This window comes from Ceratotherium simum, chromosome 36 (genome assembly GCF_057802395.1).
Source record: "Ceratotherium simum simum isolate JZ-2026a chromosome 36, ASM5780239v1, whole genome shotgun sequence".
Classification (NCBI taxonomy): domain Eukaryota; kingdom Metazoa; phylum Chordata; class Mammalia; order Perissodactyla; family Rhinocerotidae; genus Ceratotherium; species Ceratotherium simum.
Window position 1 is genome coordinate 14,711,318 of NC_141935.1, and position 21,459 is coordinate 14,732,776.

General features: G+C 36.0%; 1 protein-coding gene across 1 annotated transcript in view; it reads right to left on the reverse strand.

Annotated features, from left to right (window-relative positions):
- Window positions 1–21,459, reverse strand: part of USH2A (usherin) — a 761,558-nt gene that overhangs the window by 195,038 nt on the left and 545,061 nt on the right. Inside the window, exons 45-47 of the mRNA XM_087424358.1 lie at window positions 17,697–17,906; window positions 16,182–16,384; window positions 11,501–11,613 (exon numbers count right to left, since the gene is read on the reverse strand). Of these exons, the coding sequence (XP_087280484.1) occupies window positions 11,501–11,613; window positions 16,182–16,384; window positions 17,697–17,906 (526 nt within the window). The remainder of the gene's footprint in view (window positions 1–11,500; window positions 11,614–16,181; window positions 16,385–17,696; window positions 17,907–21,459) is intronic.

A 21,459-nucleotide genomic window follows, 5' to 3' on the forward strand; every position in this document is an offset into this window, starting at 1 on the left:
GGTGGTGGTGGCGGGAATGGAGAAGAGGAACACATAAGAGAAGATGCTCCAAAAGAAAATATACTAAAATTGATATTTAGTGAACTCAGGGGATTAACAAAATTCAAAGATATATGTGTGTGATAATACTCAGGATAGTGGTGCATTTGCAGAAATGGATGTTGGAAAAGATGATGAGTTAGATGAGAAGTAACTTCTGAGGCTTGAGGGTATGAAAATGATGGCTGGATATCAGTACAGAAAATCAATGGGCAACTGGATATATGAGACTACAGTTTAGGCAGAAAACAGGGCCAGAGGTCTTTGAGACATCAATATGACTAAAACTGTGAGGATCTTTGAACTATCTGATAAGGAAGGAGAGTCTTTCTGCTGAGGACACCACGATTAATGAATAGATTTGGAATGGAATCAATAAAAGAAGCCAATGAGTGTTCAGAGAGCCAGCGACAGAGTGGCAGTTAAAGACCAAAGTGAATTTGGGAGAAAAGCTGGATTTTGCTGAGAGGCACACAAAGGCACCCTCAGTGACTGAGCTACTTCTGTGGGAGCTATAAGAGGTAGAGAAGCGAGAAGGAGTTTGTGAAAGAAAGGGAGGTGAGGAAATGGAAGGAGTGATGGCGGAGTCTTAAGAATAAGCTCGATATCCTGCAAGGTCTCCTAATCAAACAGTGAGTTTAATAATCAGAACTCATTAGCCCTCAAAACAATAATACTTCCTGAAAGCCATTATGACTATGAAACTATTGATTGGCTCTTTACAGCATTAAATATACTTTACAGTATTAAAATTTAATACTTTACAGTATTAAATATACTCCAAATTCCAAATTATTCTTTCAAGAGGTCTTCCCATATCCTTTAAAGACCCGAACAGAAATTCCTGTCCAAATTAAAAGCTGTCTCCAACTGTCTTTATCAGTGAGGAGAAAGTTTAGAATATGGGTGAAGAAGAGTTGATTTGACATTTTACAACAACAACCCAACATTCTGTCTGTTAAAAAAATATAGCATGGCTTATTTTTTTTTTTTTACTGTAAAAGTATTACTTCAGTATTCAAGCTATCAATCACTGAAAAATTCAGGGAGGGAAAATTAGGGATAGAAGAGATTCTCTGGTATCCAACGTCATGGTATAAAATAATAGAAGCCCAAAGTCTCACCTCAAATTTAGTGAGGCAAAAAGCGGGATCTTCTTTCTCCACAAGCTGTAACCTCTTTCGCCAGACTCAACCCCAAGCTAAGTAATTTGAAAATATACGGAGATTTACACATGACGGTGGTGGTTTAACCTTCATTTAGAGACACATAGCCTATGCTGCTATCATAAAGACTTCCGAAAGTTGCTGTATAAAAATATCATTTATATCATTCAGCAGCTTCAGGCAAATTTTTAAACAATTATTTGTGAGTGCTACAAAGACATTATACCTCAGACTTCTCATCAATAATACAGCCCGAAACTGACATGGAATGGAAAAGACTGCCATGGTTCCAATTAAAGGCAACGAAACACATGATCTGCGTTCTCTCTCTGCTTTCCCTTGAGCCTTATGCCTGGAAATCATGAATTTTGGAATACTAGCAGTAACGTAATAAAATATCTTCCTTGTTGATGTTTTTTTTCTTAGCTTATCCATTCATGGAAAATAAATAAGTAAACTTCCCAGGCAAACCAGTATCCAGTGAAGCTGTCAGCTGCAGTGTCTGTCATATTTCAGTCAAAGCCAGAGCCAGCCAGCCATCTTCATCCAGCGTAGTCTACATTCTCGAGGACCAGAATTAATGAATTAGCTATTGATTAAATTCCACTCTAGCAAATCCACCAAGGCAAATAAATGAACTACCCAGGGCACGTGTAGGCCATGGCCAGACATGTCCGGGCTATCGATCAGTAGTTAGTATTCTTTGGGGATATAGAAGCATCCGATGATGATATGACAAGTATGGAAAATGCAACGTAGACGCAGAGTTTGTTTCTGGAAGAGCAGCTTATAGAACTAGAAAGGCTCATCTGCTCTTTCTACCTTTGGGTGCTATGGCATCTTTGGTTTGTAGATAATAGGAAAAACATTCAAAAGCACTTGTACTGCGGGTGACGTAGTCAAAAGCAAGGTATAAGTTAAGGCCGAACACAAAGATGACTTGATGCGCTTCACGCATATAATCAAACAGGCTGGTATGCTCTCTGTATATGTCATCAAAATATACAGAAATTAAATTTTAGTGACTACTACATTTTAGCAAAAGTAACAAAAAATCTAAGAAATATATGTCTTAATAGAAACTAAATTATTCTAAACATTATAGAAGTAAACCCAGTCTACTGACACTTACCTGGAAGGATTTCACATTTGATTTTGCATTATAAAAAGATTTTTTAACCAAAATAGAAACATATCTAACAAGTATACATTGCCAGAGTACAATGAAATTACACAAACAATAAGATGCACACAGGAGGCTAACTGCTTTGGTGTTGGGGTAATTTTGATTAATGGCTTGGCAGCCTATACCTGCTCGTTAGTGTCTTGCCTTTGGAAAACGTTGCTCTACTGTGATGGATCATTTTAAGAAAGGAAAGATTTTACATGCCAATATCTGTTTGTGAATGATTTCTATAAAGATTTTGCTAGATCTCTGACCAAAACAAACAGAGAGAAAATAAAGTTAACAAAGGTGTTGAAATAAGGAAAAACATGATGGAGGGGAACTTTCTGTGCTGGCCAATATGGAATAAGCCTATTACAGCCTCTGTCTCCTACTGATTACAACTGAAAAGTCTGCACAAATGACAATAAGGAACCACCTGAGGACTCTGAAAAGTTAACAATAGAGGCAGATCAGGAGGGAAGCCAAGACTTAAAGAATAAACATTACAGGATAAGTTTCCCATTTTTTTCTCCTCTTTTATCTCTCATCTTTAACCCAAGAGCAGTCCCAGTGTGTAACTGTGCACTGGGCAAACAAAATCTACGAGAGAAACTCAATCTATCTGGCCAGAGTACAAAAAGGCCTTGAAAGCCAAAGAATGTGAGGGAAATCCCAGTTTTGTTTTATTCTCTCTTTTTAACTCTGGGTCCCGCAGTGAGGATGATTCCAGCCAAGGAGTTACACTATGGCAGCTGTGGCCAAATGGGAATCTAAAACCCTTAGAAAAACCTATCTTATTGTCCAGAGGAACCAGGAAAAGGGGCCCCTGTGGTCCAAAGAATGTATGTGTGGGGGAAATCTCTGTTATTTTTTTCTCTATTTTCTCTCATCTCATTGCCCCCAAAACAGCCCCATTTATCTAAACTGTGAGGTAGCTTGGGAGGCTAAAATTCCAAGAGAAATCATGTCTTTTGAGCTAAAGATCTGGGAAAGGAAGCCCAAGGGAGCTGGAAAAGGTGGGAGAAATCTTAGAGAAGAGAAAGCTAGGTGATCTTCTAATTCCGTGTGTGAACCAACTCAAGTCCCCACTCAACTCCAAGCTGCACATGCCTGGTTGCCTCACATGCGTAGGAAATCTGAGCACCATAGCAAAGTCTTTGAGATCTAAACTATGACATAATCCCCTAGCCAAATATCGGATTAACAACTGAGAGTTTCACACATGGGACAGACACAAGGTGGCACAGCAAAGCTTTTGAAAAATGAACTGACACTAGAGGCACTAACCACATAAGGCAAGACAGAATTTGCAGTCTGAAGCTAACCAGTGGCTCACCTGCTGAAACAAACAAAACTTCAACCTTCTTCAGAGGATTTTTAACAGAACTCAGATGATCACAACCTAATATTCCAATGTCCAGGAAACAATCCAAAATCACTCGAAATTACACTAATCAAAATAAAGTTGGAGTGGCTAGATAAAATATACTTGATAACAAGGAAATGATCAGGAAGAGAAAGAGATATTACACAATGATAAAAGGATCGGTTTACTAAGACATAACAATCCTAACATGTATGCCCCTAATAACAAAGCATCAAAATACATGAGGCAAAAACTGATAGTTCTAAAAAAAAGTAATAGATAAGCCCACAACTATATTTGGAGACTTCAATCCTCCTCTCACAGTAATTGATGGAACAAACAAGAAAAAAAATCAGTAGTGTATAGATGACCTGAACATCACTACCACTCAACTTGACCTAATTGACATTTATAAAACACTCTGACAATAGCTGAATATACATTCTTCTCAAGTACACATAGAATATTTAGCATGATAGGTCATATTCTGGGCCATAAAATAAAACTTAACTAACTTAAAAGAATTGAACTCATAAAACTACATTTTCAGACCATAACAGAATTGTACTAGAAATTCACATCCTAAATATATCTGAAAAATCCCCAAATATTTGGAAATTAGACCATTCCTTTATAAATAATTCATTAAGTCAATGAAGAAGTGTCAAGGAAGTTAAAAAGTATTTTTAATTAAATGAAATGAAATGCAACATTTCAAAATTTGTGAGAGTCATTTGAAGCAGGGCTTAGAGGAAAATTTACAGCATTAAACACTTATAGTCAAAAAGAAGAAAGGCCTCAAGTCAATAATGCTCCTTAAGAAACTAGAAAAAGAAGAGCAAGTTAAACTCAAAGCAAGAAAAAGAAAAAAATAAAGAGCAAAAATCAATTAAGTGGAAAACAGAAAACAATAGAGAAAATTAATAAAACCAAAAGATTGTTCTTTGAAAAGATCCACAAAATTTAAAGAATTCTAAACTGATTTACTAAGAAAGAAAGAAGACACTTATTACCAACATCAGAAATGAAAGAGTGCAAATCAGTTCAGACTCTACAAACCTATTACAAACAACTTCTTGCCCATAAATTTGACAAATCTGGTGAAATTAATGAATTTTTTGCAAACACAAGATAACAAATCTCACCCAAGAAAAAATAGATAGCCTGAATCATCCTATATTATTAGGGAAATTGAATTCTGAGTCAAAAACCTTTTAACAAGGAAAACTCTAGGCAAAGGTTAGTTTCACTGGTGAATTCTACCAACATTTAACAACAAATAAATACCATTTTCATATAATCTCTTCCAGAAAATAGAAGAAGAGGGAACATCTCCCAACCCATTTAATGGGGTCAGAATTACCATGTTACCAAAACTAGGCAAAAACATTACAAGAAATGAAAACACAGTTCAATATAATTTATGAGGATTGACATAAATGTTAACAAGGTAATAGCAAATTGTATCCAGAAATACATAAAAAAGAAAACATATCACAACCAAGTGGGATTTATCCAGAAAAAATGGGCTAGTTAATTGTTTGAAAATCAATACACTAACCATGTTAACAATTAAAAATACAGAAAAAGCATTTAACAAAATTCAATATCCATTTATGATAAAAAAGAATTCTCAGCAACTAAAAATAATAGGAAAATCTTCAACCTGATAACAGGAATCTCCAAAATAATCCATCGGTAACATCATATCTAATGGTAAAGAGGGAAAGCCTTCTTTCAAAGAATGGGAACCAGTCAAGGATATCCACCTTATTGAACTAGCCAGTGCAATAAGGCAAGAAAGAGAAATAAAAGTCATATAGATTGAAAAGGAAGAAATAAACTATTTCTTTTTGCAGAAGATCTACATAGACCCAAGGAATCTACGAAAACCTCCTAAAACTAATAATGAATTTAGCAAGGTTGCTGAATAGAAGGGCATTATGCTAAAATTATTTGCGTTTCTACACACTAGCAAAAAAAATTGGATTTCTGTTTTTTTAAAGAACCATTAACAGCAGCACCCCTCCAAAACAAATAATTAGGCATAAATCTAATGAAATATGTGTAGTATCTGAATACTGAAATCTACAAAACCCTGAGGAAATAAATGAAAGAGGACCCAAATAATGAATTATATACTGTGTTTATGAATTGGAAGATTTGATAGTGTTAAGATGTCAATTCTTCCCCAATTGATCTATATATTAAACGCCATCCTAATCAAAATCACAGAAGGATTTTGTAGATATTGACAAGCTGATTCCAAAATTTGTATGGAAAGGCAAAGTAATGAGAAAAGCCAAACCAATTTTGAAAAAGGTCAGACTTGAAGAACTCACAATACATGATTTTATCACTTACTGTAAAGTTACAGTAATCAAGATTGTGTAATATTGGTATATGGATACACACGCAGATAAATTGAATAGAATAGAGAGTTCAAGAACGACCTACAAAATGTATTAAATTGATTTTTTACAAAAGTTCCAAAGCGATTCAATGGAGAAGAAATAGTCTTTCCAACAAATTGTGTTGGAAAAGCTGGACACTCATATGCAAAACAGTTACCCTTGACTCACACCTCAGTTTATAGAAAAATTAACATAAAATGAATCACAGACATAAATTCAAAATGTAAACATACAAAACTTTTAGAAAAAAATAGAAGAACATCTTTGTGACTTGAGTCAGGTAAGAAATTCTTAGATACAACACGAAATGCACAATTAATGAACAAAAAAGAAGATAAATTGGACTTTATTGAAATTTAGAACTTTTGCTCTTCAAACACAATTAAGAGAATGGAAAGACAAGCCACAGGTGGAGGAAAATATTTGCAAATCACATATCTGACAAAAAATTAATATCCAAAATATAGTTTTAAAACTCAGAATTTGAGGATAAGAAAACAAATCTAATTAAAAGATTAACAGAATATTTGAACAGGCACTTCACCAAAGTAAATAAACAAATGCCAAATAAGCATATGCAAAGATGATCAACATCATTAGTCATCAGGGAAATGTAAATTAAAATCATAATGACATACCACTAAACATCTATTAAAGTGACTGAAAAGGAAAGGAAAAAAACCTCATAGAATATCAAGTTCTAGCAAAGATGAGGAGCAGCTGGAATTCTCATGCAATGCTAGAAGGAATGCAAGATGTTAGAGTCACTTTGGAAATCGATTTGGCAGTTTCTTATAAAGTAATAAAATATAAAGTTATCATATGACTCAGCAACCCAACTCCTAGGTATTTACCTACATGAAATGAGAACCTATGTTCGTATAAAAACCTGTAGGTGAATGTTTATAGCAAATTTATTCAGTCACTAAGAACTGGAAACTACCCAAATTGTACACAAATTGTGGTATACTCATACCATGGAATACTACTCAGCAACAAAAAGTAACAAACTATTGATATGTACAACATGGATGAATCTTAAATGCATTATTCTAAGAGACAGAAGCCAGACTTAAATGGCTAATATTGCGTGATTTCAGTTATATGACAACACGGAACAGGAAAAATTAGAGAGACTAGAAGAGAGCTATGTTTGCTCAGTTTGGGGGAGGGCAAGGGGGGAATTGGCTATAAAGGAGCAGCATGAGGGAATATTTTGACATAATGGAACTGTTTTATATCTTGAGTGTTGTGGTGTTTACACAACTCTGTATTTGTCAAAATTCATAGAAACATAGAGCAAAACAGAGTGTATTTTACTATATGTAAATTAAAAAACAAATTTAAAAAATGTAAGAGAATAATTAAAAATAAAGAAATTCAGGAAATCCAGAATCTTTTCAGAAGTTTAAATCACTGTTAAAAGTAAGCTGTTTTCTTCACATCCCTGTCAGTTTTTAACAGAATCTGTATTTTTTCCCTTTGCATGTCTTAAATTGCCTTTATTCTTATCCCACTTTTAATTGATATTTGACTGAGTATTGAATGCTAAGATGAAAAGTTTTTTAAATTCAGAATTTTGAAGGCATTGTTCCATTGATTTTTAGCAACGAATGTTGCTATTTAGAAGTCTGATGATGCCATTCAAATTTCCAGTGCAGTATGTACATGATCTTCTTTTCATCCTGGAAGCTTTTTGGATGTGGTTTTTTAACCCGGTATCTTGAAATTTCCTGACACTACTCCTTTATGTGGCTATTTTTTCAGTCATTATCCTGATAGCTATAGAATCTTTTAACCTGCACACTTTTGACTTTGGCTGTGGGATATTTCTTGTCATTTTTCTTTGATTATTTTCTCCCCTCTTTTCCCTCTGTTCTCTCTTTCTGGAACTCTTATTATCTAGACATTAGATTTCCAGAATTTTTTCTAATTTTCTTAATAATTTCTTTTTTCTTAACATCTTTGCTTTTTATTGCACGTTAAGAGACAGTCTTTCAAATTTTCTTCCAAAGCTTTACTTCACTCTCACACTTTTAATTTCCTTGACCACCCTCTCCCCAGCCTTTGATTATTTTTTCAATTACCCTGTTTTAGCTCTGTAGAGAGAGAATTTCTTTTTATCTCTCTGAGGTTATTATTGATTTTTTCCCCACCGTACATTGTTTCTGTGTCTATTGAATTATTCCTCCTTTTGTTTATTTTGGTCCAGTTTGTTTTTGAGAGTGATATACCAAAAAAGATGACTAAGTTTTCTATATGAGTGAGGCTTGTTGATTGATGTACTTCCCTGCTGAGTGACCAGGGGGCAAGTTGTCTTTTCTGTTAGGGGATTCCCATCTGCTAGTTTCTAGAGGTATTTTATTTGAGGCCATTCAAGCTTTTCCAGAGAAGGATGTCCAATTTCTTGTCTGGCAGCATTTGTGACTGGATATTTGTTTCTGAGAACAGAGCCAGGGAAAGTAGCTGAGGCTTCCATTATTTCAGTTGTAGTCTTCCACTTTGTCATGATTTTTACCCTTTCCCCTCTATCGCGGTTGTGCCTAATAGTCCCAATTCCTAAGTACCTCTCTTCAGTTTCTCCAGAGAATAAACTTCTTGCCTCCTGGTGGTGGAACACGCCACATGGAAGAAGAGAAATACACACTTGGATGCATAATATGGAGGTAGGGGACCTTGCATTTTGTGATGGTTAATTTTATGTGTCAACTTCACTGGGCCACAAGGTGCCCAGATATTTGGCTAAACACTATTTCTGGGTGCATCTGCAGGGTTTCTGATGAGATTAGCATTTGAATTGGTGGAGTCAAGAAAGAAGATTGCTCTCCTCAATGTAGGTTGGCATCATCCAATCAGTTGAGGGTCTGAATAGAGCGAGATGGAGGAGGAAGGGAGACTTCCCTCTCTCTGCCTGAATATTCGAGCTAAGACATGGGTCTCCTCTGTCTCTCAGACTTGGACTGGGACTCAACACCATTGGCTCTTCTGATTCTCAAACATTTGGACTTGGACTGAGACTACACCATTGGCTTTCCTGAGTCTTCACTTTTGGTTCTGTTTCTCTGGAGAACCCTGACTAATTACAGGTTCCAACCACTCTTTTTCAGATTTTCAGCTGATCCCATGATTTCAGCTTTCAACCTCGCCCCATCTTCCCTTTCTTCACAATCCTTAGAGCTTGTAAGTGTTCAGATGCAAAGGTTCTCTGCAGGGCATATTAGTTTCTTTCATTCATTATCTCCCTCTGTCAGCCAACACATTGGTTGTAAATTTCCCCGCTGTACTAAGTCATTTGCCTTCCTCTGCCAAATATTGCTTCCATAATCGTGCTGAAATTTCTCTTCTGTTTTTGTCTGCTCTGTCACTTTCCTTGCTCTTGTTGTATAATACCCTTTTTTATGTTCTTGCCACCAATTTAATATATTTGGGAATAAGCCATCTTTAACCACAACTAAAAAATATTTTTTCTCTATCATCCACAAGAATCTTCTTAAAGGAAAAAAATATCCTAGAGCAACAGACGTATATGGGCATTTGTTCAGCTTCTAATAAAGCTTACAGATTATTTTTAGCTACATATAAATATGTAATCTAAGATATATTCCCTCATGCCATTCACCTGGGCTTGAGTCATGGAGGTTCTAACAGACAAGAAATTTGACCCACCGAACCATAATTCTTACTCAAGTTCTTGAAGACTGAACTCAAATGTCACAATCTTCCATGATGCTGTCACTGATAATCCTTGGTAGAATTTGGTATTTTTCTCCTTATGCTCTTCATGCACATTATAAAACTTTATTGTGGTGTTTTTCACAAAGTTCTATAAACATTTGTTTAAGGCAATGTCTCCCACAGTAGATTGGAACTGAGAAAATTTAGAACCATGCCTTATACTTTTTTATATTACTTTTGTCTCTTATATTATTATAGCCACAAATGTGTTTGCTGAAAGAATAAATAAAGGTTCCTGGTGCCCCTTTCACTTAACCATCTCCCCTCTGCATAGTAGGCAATTCTTTGGATAGGTGGGGAAAATCTGCTGAGGGGATTATCAATTAATTAGCACATCTGAAATTAGATAAATATCTATAATGTGTTTGATAGATGATGTAGTCAAGAAGACAAGATATGATTTTTGCCCTGAATAGCTAAGAATCTAATTACTTGGGTTTTTCTAATTATTTTAATCATTAGGTCTAAAAATCAGTACAGATATTTTTTAATTGATTTAAAAAAAGACCTAGAAATTTCAAGATGTTGTAAAGGAATCTTTCAGACTTGAAATATTTTATAATAGATTGATTATTTTAATCAGTGTGTGTACATGGGGTGTGTGTGTGTGTGTGTATGTCTGTGTATGTGTATGTGTAGGTGAAGGGTGAGTCATTTGACTGAGGTAAAAGTATGGTGTGGGAGCACTCAGATTTCTTTCTCCATCCTCAACTTTATGTAGAGGAATGAACAATTGTCATCTTGCTCTTGGTTTGGGAAACTTAATGTTAAATCTCATTTTTATTATTATTATTATTATTATTATTTGTTGTTGAGGAAGATTTGCCAAGCTAACATCTGTTGCCAATCTTCCTCTTTTTGCTTGAGGAAGATTCGCCCTGACCCTAACATCTGTGCCAATTTTCTTCTATTTTGTATGTGGGTCACCACCACAGCATGGCTGATGAGTGGCGTAGGTCTGTATCTGGGATCTGAACCTGAGAACCCTGGGCTGCCAAAGCGGAGCGCACTGAACTTAACCACTATGCCATAGGGCCGACCCCCTCCTTTTTATTATTATTATTGTTAATTTGCAATTGAAAAGAGACTCACCTTCAAACTATGGTCATTTCTCAGCAAGAAAAGAATACATATAGAGAAAAGGATTCTATGAAGAATTTGATAAAATTGGTAATGTTTATCCAAAGATGGCCTATCCTATTTATTTTACAGGTATGTCTAGCTTTTGGGCAATCTGATACAAGTAAATTTCATTTTTTTTCAAAGAGATTAAGCAAGAAGGTAGTCATTCTAATTAAAATTGTGTTTCTTGCCTCACAAAAGGATTCACTGAAGGACATATTTAAATAAAGAAACTCTTTCATGCATTTAAGTATTTGTACAGAGATTACTAAATAAAGGGAAGTGAGGCTGGACAATCAGGGACATCAAGGCTTACACGCTAAGGGATGTGTCTAGTGAAGATCAACACCTCATAAAATCAAAAATTTGATTCACGCACTTATTTACAGCAGCTTATCAAATGAGATGGTCATGGCTGGGGTGACAGCTTTGATTTCTATTTTCATTGCTTATGATCAGTTCCTTAGAATAACTGACAAAAAATTTGTACCTTGAAGTGACGTCACGAATTGTGGGTGTTGGTATATCGCTTGGAGTGTCTTCCACGGTGGTGACTTGGGTTCCATTGCTTTTCACACAGGCATATTTTGTGCAGACTTCAACCTGCAAACATTAGTTTAGAAATGAAAAAATCCAACTCTTTTCAAAATACAGACTGCCAATGGAGTGAATCCCACCCACCCCCATTTCCTATGAGTCTCTTATAGTTCTCCATAGCCCCTTGGGGTTTCATAAATATTAATATTTTTTTTTTGAGGAAGATTAGCCCTGAGCTAACATCTGTTGCCAATCCTCCTCTTTTTTGCTGAGGAAGATTGGCCCTGGGCTAACATCCGTGCCCATCTTCCTCTACTTTATATGGGACACCACAACTTTGATAAGCGGTGTGCAGCTCCATGCCTGGGATCCAAACCTGCAAACCCCAGAGGTTCAGTGAACGCTGAAGTGGAGCATGCCTACTCAACCGCTACACCACCGGGCTGGCCCCAATTTAATTTTTGATGTTAATTGACTCCAGTGGAACAAGCTCAAAATAGAGTGCAGAATTGGGCTCAGGACAATTGATTTAGTGATTAAAATGGTCACGTTTAGTCTCTGGTTCCAACCATTCAGAAAGACACAGACATATTAATCTATTTGGAGCCCAGTTAAGGAATGCAAGATTCCTAGGTGACAGCTTGCATGTGTAATAGGTTATCACTGCATACTGCTTTCTAGATCTATGACCAGGTAGTGTAATGATGATATCTTCCGGAAGCCTTGACACTTTACAACAAATAGCCTAAATGCTAATGTCTAATGGAAGAAAAATGAGGCCTAGAGAAGCCTTCCAATATGGCTGAGCTATTTTATATCCATTTGTTCCAGCTGCAGTTGTATTTTTACCTTAATCACAGTAGAAAATCATCATTCACCCCTTTAGTTCTGCCACCTAATCTGAATAAAAACTGAGGAGGATGGGATAACTAAAGATTAGAAATCGGGTTCATCAAGCATTAGTAACACAAAAAGAACACATTCAGCAAGAGGGAGGAGAGACAAATGAATGTACAAAAAATTGCTCATGGAACATCCACAAAGGGACACCATCTTGCTCTCAATTAAAGAATAAACCGAAGAGGAACCATACTTTTTCCAATGCTAATTTACTTTCAGCATCTAATACATAAGTGGAGGAGGGAAGCTAGATATTGAGGAATCTTAAACACTTATACTGAGCTTTTAAGCAAAGGTCTTCTCTGCATTTCCCCTAGCATTTGAGAAAGACAAATGCAATTCTCATTGTATTTAGTAGCTATGTCATTTTATTCATGGGGCAGTTTGCACCTAAATGGGAGTTGAGGAATATTTTTATAATGCTGTTTAAGTTATTTATTTATGCCATATAGTATTTTGAGATAATACTTAGTAGATATTTAAACTCTATTGAGGCCCTCACTCCGAGATGTCCAATTAAACCCCAAATAACTTAAAGGCAGATGAACTTAAAATATACTTGCTGTAATAGAATTAATGATGTAAAAAACTTCATACGTATTGGGAAATATTTAACTATATTATGCATAATGAGATAACTCAAAATCAACTCAACTGATTTTATTATGTAAATAATATGTGCTAAGTATTACAATGGGTACTTGCACAAATAATTTTATTGAGTCCTTACAACTTCATTTTCATAAGTTTGCAAATTGGGTGTCAGAGAAATCAGGGAATGTTATCAAGCTGGTAAGATATGAAATATCTGATTTGGGCTTTACTGTGTCCTATTGTCTTATCATCTAAATATTAAGCATAGCTTTAAGTTCTAAACTACTTAGGTGCATTTAAATGATCCTCCGGGAGACTTTTATTATTATTTATTTATTTATTTTTTGTTGAGGAAGATTAGCCCTGAGCTAACATCTCTGTCAATCTTATTCCACTTTATATGTGGGTCACTGCCACAGCACGGCTGACATGTGGTACGGGTCCATACCTGGGATGTAGGTCTGCGCCTGGGATCTGAACCCATGAACCTGGGCCACTGAAGCAGAGCACACTGAACTTAACCACTGCATCATGGGGCCGGCCCCATAAGCTTTTATTTTGACTTTAGAGAAATGTGTTAATATTTTTCTCATTCTTACTAATGTAATATTCCAAGTCTCCATCTTTGGGACACATTTCTGGTGCTACCGTTGTATTATATAACGTGAATGAAACACAAACATAAAGGTTTACATATTTACATTAAAAAGAGATAAAATTGAATCAACAATTGAAATTATTATTCCCTTTAAAAATGGATCTATAAATGGATTCATTCAAAAAAGTAGATGCTTTTGTGCATCAACATGGCTGCTTTAAAATCAATGGCTATTTTACAGAGGGGGTTAGCAGAGAGAAACGTATTTTAAAGTATTAGGCATACCAATTAGTGCATATTTTAAATGGAGCCAAATCCTCTTTGACATCACAAATGAAAATCAATGAAATCTGATATTCAAATTTCCAATGATACAACAACTATTTCAGTCTTTCTGGACTTTAAAGAGCTTCACAAAAATATAGTTATCAAGAATAAGAACATCTTAGTCCCTCGTAACAAAATTTAAGTATTAGATTCTAATTTGGTCTTTGGTCTCCTCATCCATTTCCTTGTCTCAAATCTGATCAAAATAAACTCTCTTCGGATCACTACTGACTCAAACAAGTAGGTATGAGTAAAGCCTTCCACGGTAGAACACGTCTGAAACACTTAAATGTTGACTCTTGCGCCATAGTCAGAAAGCTGGAGCTGGACATGTGTGTCCAGCACCCAATAATCTCACCCCCCGTTGTGTTTGAATTCTGATAAATCAAATGAACAAGTGCCTTTTCAGGACTCAGTCGGCTTGGCTTTTTCCACCAGGGTCCAAAAGAGGATAATACAGCCGATCCTCCATCACCTTCTTATGCTAACCTTGCTCATAAAGCTATCTTTCTAATTATTTTGAATGTGATTTTTATTTTATAATTTGATCTATGATTCACACACACATATGGACTCACTCTAAGAACCATGAATATAAACATCCTGTGTATGCTAAGACGTAAACACATGTTCCAAGCTAAGATACTGGGGTGGGTTAATGGAAATCAAGGAGTGCAATGAAAACTAATCAATGTAACTTTCTTTTTTCATCAAATATCTTGTTATTTTGTTTTCTTAGGAAGCCAAGCCTAAGGATGGGAGAGGCTAAAGCATTGGTTGTAGCCAGACGATTATGTATGTTTCACCTTCAAACGTGGTGGAAAGAAGGGGATGGGAAATGAAAGAGTTAGCACTTAATAAATAGAGCCTGTGAAAAGTTTCTGTGGTCAAATAAAATTTCTATGCTTAATATCTTCTGAAAATTATTTACAAAGCTCTTAATGAATTTTAGAAGTCACACAGTTTTTTTAAAAAATCTACCAAAATGCAACCCTTCTCTCTAAACTTTGAGCTTCCAAAACCCTCTGTTTTTATCATTAATTTCCATGTTTGTTCTTGTTAGCTTTTATATTCCAGCAACTAACAAGATTTCTAATTCCGTGAGGATAAGTTCCTTGTTTTATATGCTTTAGTATTCTCTATATTTTTTTACGTTTAAGGTGAGTAGATCTTGAAGAGATCTATGAGTTTGGCCCCAGATAGTCAATGCACTCTCTGAAATGGCATATTAACTTTTGTCATATAAATACATACATATTTTTCTAGGGCAGGGTGCACTGACTTCACCAGATTCTCAAAGAGGCCCAAGGGTAAAAATGTTTAAATACAACAACGGCCCTTACACAGGTGAGGGTCAGTGAACATTTGTTGAATGATGAACAGATAGATTTCTTTCATCCTCAGATAAAATCTTTTAATAATTTTTTTTTTTTCTTTTTGGTGAGGAGATCAGTCTGTGCTAACATCTGCCAATCTTCCTCTTTTTTTGCTGAGGAAGACTGGCCCTGGGCTAACATCCATGCCCATCTTCCTCCACTTTATATGGGATGCCACCACAGCATAGCTTGCCAAGCAGTGCGTTGGTGCGCGCCCAGGATCTAAACCGGTGAACCCCAGGCCACCACAGCGGAGTGCACGCTCTTAACCACTTGTGCCACCGGGCTGGCCCCAAAAAGTCTTTTAATAATTTTTATCTGCCATATATCCATTTATGTTTTCTTGTATTCAGAATCACAAAATTCTAGAGGTAGATAGAATGTCTTAAGTTATCTAGTCCACAGCCCTTACAAAAGAGATAATTGACACCAAATGAGGTTGCATAAGGTCCCTAGTTATTAAATTAATAAATAGCAGAAAGAGGAATAGAAACAATGTCTCCATATTCATAGACTGATTTTGATCTTGAAAACAGGAAAAAGGCAAACTGCTTGGCAAGATTTATTGCAAATATGTGATCTGTTTCATTTTGCCAGTGAGAGTATCGTCACATCCTCATCACCATCATTTTCCATATTATCATTATCTTCTCTCCAGAGACTCATGTGTTTGCCCCCAGAAAACAGATTTAATCCTGATCAATTTCCCTCTCTGTCTCCCCTTCCTCACCAAATAAATAATCTGTAACCAAGATGGCAAGTATCCACTTAGAGATATAGCCCAGCATGTTTTATTTAGCATACCCATAAGCTTCACCAACAAAAAACAATGTTCTAACCTGAATGTCATAGATAGCGAAGGGAGACAGGCCTCTCAGAATGAAAGACCCAGGCACATTCATTCCAGTCTTGTAGAGCTGATTATTTACATAGACAGAATATTCAGTGACAACACCATTTGGGTTTGAAGGAGCTGTCCAGATGACACGTACAGCTGTACTGTTGATGATGACAACCTCTGGAGGAAGCATGCCCTGAGGCTCTAGAATTAAAGGAAGAAACTGAATAAACTCCAGCTGTCTCTGAAAAAGCACTTGTTAAACTAAATGCAGATAAGTGTTTAGGTTTTGCTTATCTGCTTTCCTCTGATGAAGTTATCACAGTCTGTAGTCCTCTGTAAATTGGCTTATTATACTCTCAGTCAGAAACCATAAGAATTGGTGGTAAAATGCTTTATACCACCAACATAGTGCTAATCTTCAATACTATGTGGCCAGTGGGATACAATGATAAATTATTCACCCATCTGCACCACTAACACATATCTATTATTTGTGTGTTTTCCCACCCCTTCACTCCATACCTCCCACGGAAAAAAAAAAGGACAGAAAATTTGCTCCTTAAGCAAAAAATACAACTCAAATACATTGAGGCTGGTGGAACGTGAAAAATCATCCGATGTTACTAGCTTGTAACTCAAGCAATATGAAGTAATAAAGCAATATTGTCATTATGTAAATGATTTTGAATGTTGATTACCATAGGTAATGATGAAATCTAACATCAGAGAAAAATTTTGCTTGGCGTTAAATTACACAATTATTCAAGCATGTCAGAAATAACTACGTGAAGACCTATTTTTATCTTAAGAACCCATCTTAACTAGTCGAAAAATTGTCCTTGTGATCCATTCTATTTTATAAACAAAAGGTGTCGACCTTTGGCACCACAGAGGGAAATGGGTTCCACAGTGAAAGTGCTCTGCTAATGACCTGGAACACTTGTTTCGGAGGTAATGATATTATAATGTTTATAATGAGACTTTATAAAGCCAAAAAGATTAGAAAGACCATTCCAAACACATTTCAGATTCACAAGTTACTTCCCTTGCTTCCTCCCCCTTGCTAACTGGCTTAGAAATGAGTCATGGGCAATTTTTCTCCATGGCTGAACTTCCACCTACCATTTCTGGTGACTCAGGGAGGGCCCTCTCTGTGCTTGGCTGTCATTTTGAGAAGCATACTGCTTCTGAGAACAAATCTTAAAAAAAAAAAATGTTTCTAAATGTCACCATTCATTGATGTGACCTCAGCTCCAAACTAAGCATACACTGAAAAGAACAGGAACAAACTGGGCTAATATACCATTATTAGAGCCTGTGCTGCTGTCTCAGGGGGACCACTTATTGATCTGCCACTTGACGACAGTGAGCACTTAAGCATTTTAGCCCCGACCCCCTTCCCTCCAACACCGGAAATTTTATAATGGAGAGATGACTGATCTCAACGTCAGCAAGCATCAATCAATTTCATTTGCATCTCTGAAGCCGAGTATCCCTCGAAATCTGGACTCACCTCCATCGCAAGTGGTTGCACGCAGCACGTCACTGTTGATACTGTGAACTCCGTTGAAGACAGAGATGAAAATCTGATACTCCATGTTGGGATTTAAGTGGCCAATGACATGAGAGTTTACATCTGGGAGGATTTTTAGAGATGCATTTGAGGTAGCAGAATTCCAAAAAAGTGTATAATATTCAACATCACCTTGTAAGTCATGAAAAGCTGTTAACAATAAACACAGGACACCATAAATGTGGCTGATCTAAAAGGATCTCTAGGGACAAAGGCAGAGTATAAACTCTATCATTAGCTATTCCTAGAACGGGAAAAAGGAAAGCTTATAGAAACTTCTTTATGGAGGGGCTGGTTTTAATTTTTTTAACAAAGTTAATTTTCCCCCATCCTATAATTAATTACATAGAGTCTTTGTAGGAAAATAAACTTTAAATATTTTATGTATGCTACTTGTAATTATTCAACGAATTTTCAAAACTTTGATATAATATGTATTAACCGAAACTAAGAGTAAAATAAAAATACATAATACATGGAACAACTTCTGTTCATAAGTTACATAATCCTAGAAAGAAGTTTATGCTAATACAAATAAGGGCATGTCCTGACACAGATCCTAGAACTTGAGGCATTTCTTAACTTGCTAACAAAATATGGTAAATGATACCTAAAAGAATGTTGAGACAGATATCCTGTTATGTATACTGTCGATGTAGCAGAGGGACACATGCTCTCCTCAAGGATTTGCTCAGTAGGATCCTAGGATGATATCTGAATGTTTATCAGGCTCTCATTCTTTTCTCCTAGTTCACTGTGTTTCTATGATGTAGACAAACTTGTAAAGGATGCCAGAATCAATCACTTACTGTATCACAAATATAACTCATCAGTTCCTCAATCTTCATCCTTTCAAAGGCCAGTCTACTATTTTCTTTCTCCTCTTTCACCTAATTTCTCCATTCTTCACTCTAAGCTTTGCTTCTCATTACCTTTCTATAATGATGCTTTAAAAAGAAGACATAAAACAGCCATATTTTCTTAGGGATGAGTAGTATACTTCTCTACTTACATGAATATTATTTTTAAAGTCCTAGCAGGAACTATTACCTTGGTTTGTGTTAAGATCAAGGGGTGGAATGTTGGTTTACAAGCCTCCTGAAATTGTGTGTAAAAGCATGTGTCAAAAACAGTTCAGCTGCACTTTCCTCCAAGGATTGGGAGGAAAGAGTGGCATTTCTCGTCATGGTTATTGAAGCACAGTGTCTCTAATATGTGAGATCCTAGCACATGACCATGTGAAGGAATATGGCTTTGGAAACTGTATGACTTTCTTCTAAGGACCCCTAAAAGATCTTGGCGTTATTTCATAAAAACCGAACGCTGGTTTGTTTTTTTATTTTTTTTGTTTCCTGAGCACACTACTGCTTTGACCTTATCACTAGCAATAGTTAAAAAATTTGGGAGCCACCCCTATTGGTGTAGTGGTTAAAGTTCGGCGCTCACTGCTTTGGTGGTCCAGGTTCATTTCCCGGTCACAGAACCACACTAGCCATTTGTCAGTTGCCGTGCTGTGGCAGTGGCTCACATAGAAGAACTAGAAGGACTTACAACTAGCATATACAACCATGCACTGGGGGTTTAGGGAGGAAAAAAAAAGAAGAAAATTGACAACAGATGTTAGCTCAGGGTAAATCTTTCCTGCACTAAAAAAGAAAAAAAAAAAAAGTTGGTATGCCAGTATAGTTGGTAGAGTTTATATTAAGAGATCTTTAGAAAGTAATTTGGAAAACTCTGGGGATTGAGATGTGTCTTTTCTCTGATGTCACAAAAAGTAAGCACCTTTAACAATAAGGTCATTAATTACACATTGGCAGGACCTGGCTATTCATGTCTGTCAATATTTTCCCAAGTGATAATATGAGTCAAGTACAGCAAAGCCACTGGTGCTGTGAGTGCAAAAGTTCCTTCTGTCATTAGAACTATTTCCTACTGGCTTATGGTAGCATTACTCATTAATTTGTGGCAGGTGAGGTATAATGGAAAGTGTACTAGATTTGAAGTTCATGTTGTATTTTAGTTAAATGAGCAGGCTGGTTAGAAATTCAAGTCTTAAAGATATAATATTAATGATGTGCTTTCAAACTCTACTTGCAAATTTAAATGGATTATCTGGGTTATTAAATGTGCCTTGTATCTTTTCTATCAAATTCCAATTAATGTATATACATTATTGTACATAATAATGTATACATAAGTTGGATATATACATATATGTATATATGTCTATATACGTTAAAAATATTGGGACTTGCACCATAAGTTCAAGATGAGCAAAGATCACATGTCAACGTCTGGAAGAAATCCCATTTAAAAGAAATCCCATTTTCTAGCCATGCACCATATATCAACCCCTGTGAAATAAAACAGAATCTATTGTCTCCAAAAGGATAGGAAAAGATGGTGATTCAGTTCCATTGGTTATGTCTTACTTCATGATACATAGGCTCTCGTAACAAGAAACAGGCAGCATCTCTGGGCAAAATGTGCCAGATTTCTGCACTATCCTTGCCAACATCTTCCTCAACACTTGTCTCTCTTCATTTATTTAGATGTTACAGTGCAGAGTCCAAAACACAGAAAACAGTAGAAACATATTATATCTTCATACTCCTAGTTATCTTATGAGAAATTCTGTGCATGCATAGGAGTATGCTTTTTCATTGTTCAGATAAGGTGTTTTTTAGCTTCAGTAGGCTCTTCCTAAGTCAGTGAACCATCTAAGAAACACAAGATTCATCCTCAATTCAACAGGCCAGCACAAAGTTAAAGACTGATGACCTTGAGTTCACCTCTGACAAAGGAATGCTGATAGAATTGAAAAAGCTGGTGTGAGGAGGCAAGTAAATTTCACCCTTCTTATGTGTTAGTAAAAGCTGGGCCTGAATATATTTCTCCTTTTTTTTTTTTTTTTGATGAAGAAGATTAGCCCTGAGCTAACACCTGTGCCAATCTTCCTCTACTTTATATATGAGTCACCACCACAGCATGGCTGATGAGTGGTGTAGGTCCGAGCCTGGGATCTGAACCCACAAGCCTGGGCTTACAAAGCAGAATGTGCCAAATTTAACCACTACGCCACAAGGCCGGCCCCTGTATTTCTCTTTTTTTTTTAAAGAGGAAAACATAAGTTACAAGGCTTATTCATAGCATAAGATAAGGGAAACATTGTCTAGAACCTTCAAAAGAAGATTTTTTTTGATATATCACTTCTATGAGAACAGGATGGAATCTTTATAAAACATCCGCATAGTATTCTTAAAAATAACAAAAGGGACATGCCTATGAAAAAGTCTGTGAAAGAGGTACCTGTAATCATAAAAAGAGAGACATGAAGACAAAGGTGTAAAGGGATTTTGCTTAAATAAGAAAGGAAAGCAAAGAAACATAAAAAGCAACGGCAGAATTAAAATCTACATTGAAAGCAGAAAAGAGCCAAGTTAAAAATGCATGATGTCAATGAATAAAGGGGAAAATGACTAAGAAGAAATCAATGAAAGGCAAAATTATAAATATTGAGGACAGAGAATGGAAAAGGCTAACTAGAAAGTAAGTGGAATAAATAATCATGGATATAAAATACTCCATAAAACCTTACCCAAAATGAAGCTTTATGGCTATAAATTGAGTAGATTAATACAGTTTTGGCCAAAATAATGACAATATAGCCAAACACAGACATAATCACGGAACATTATAACAT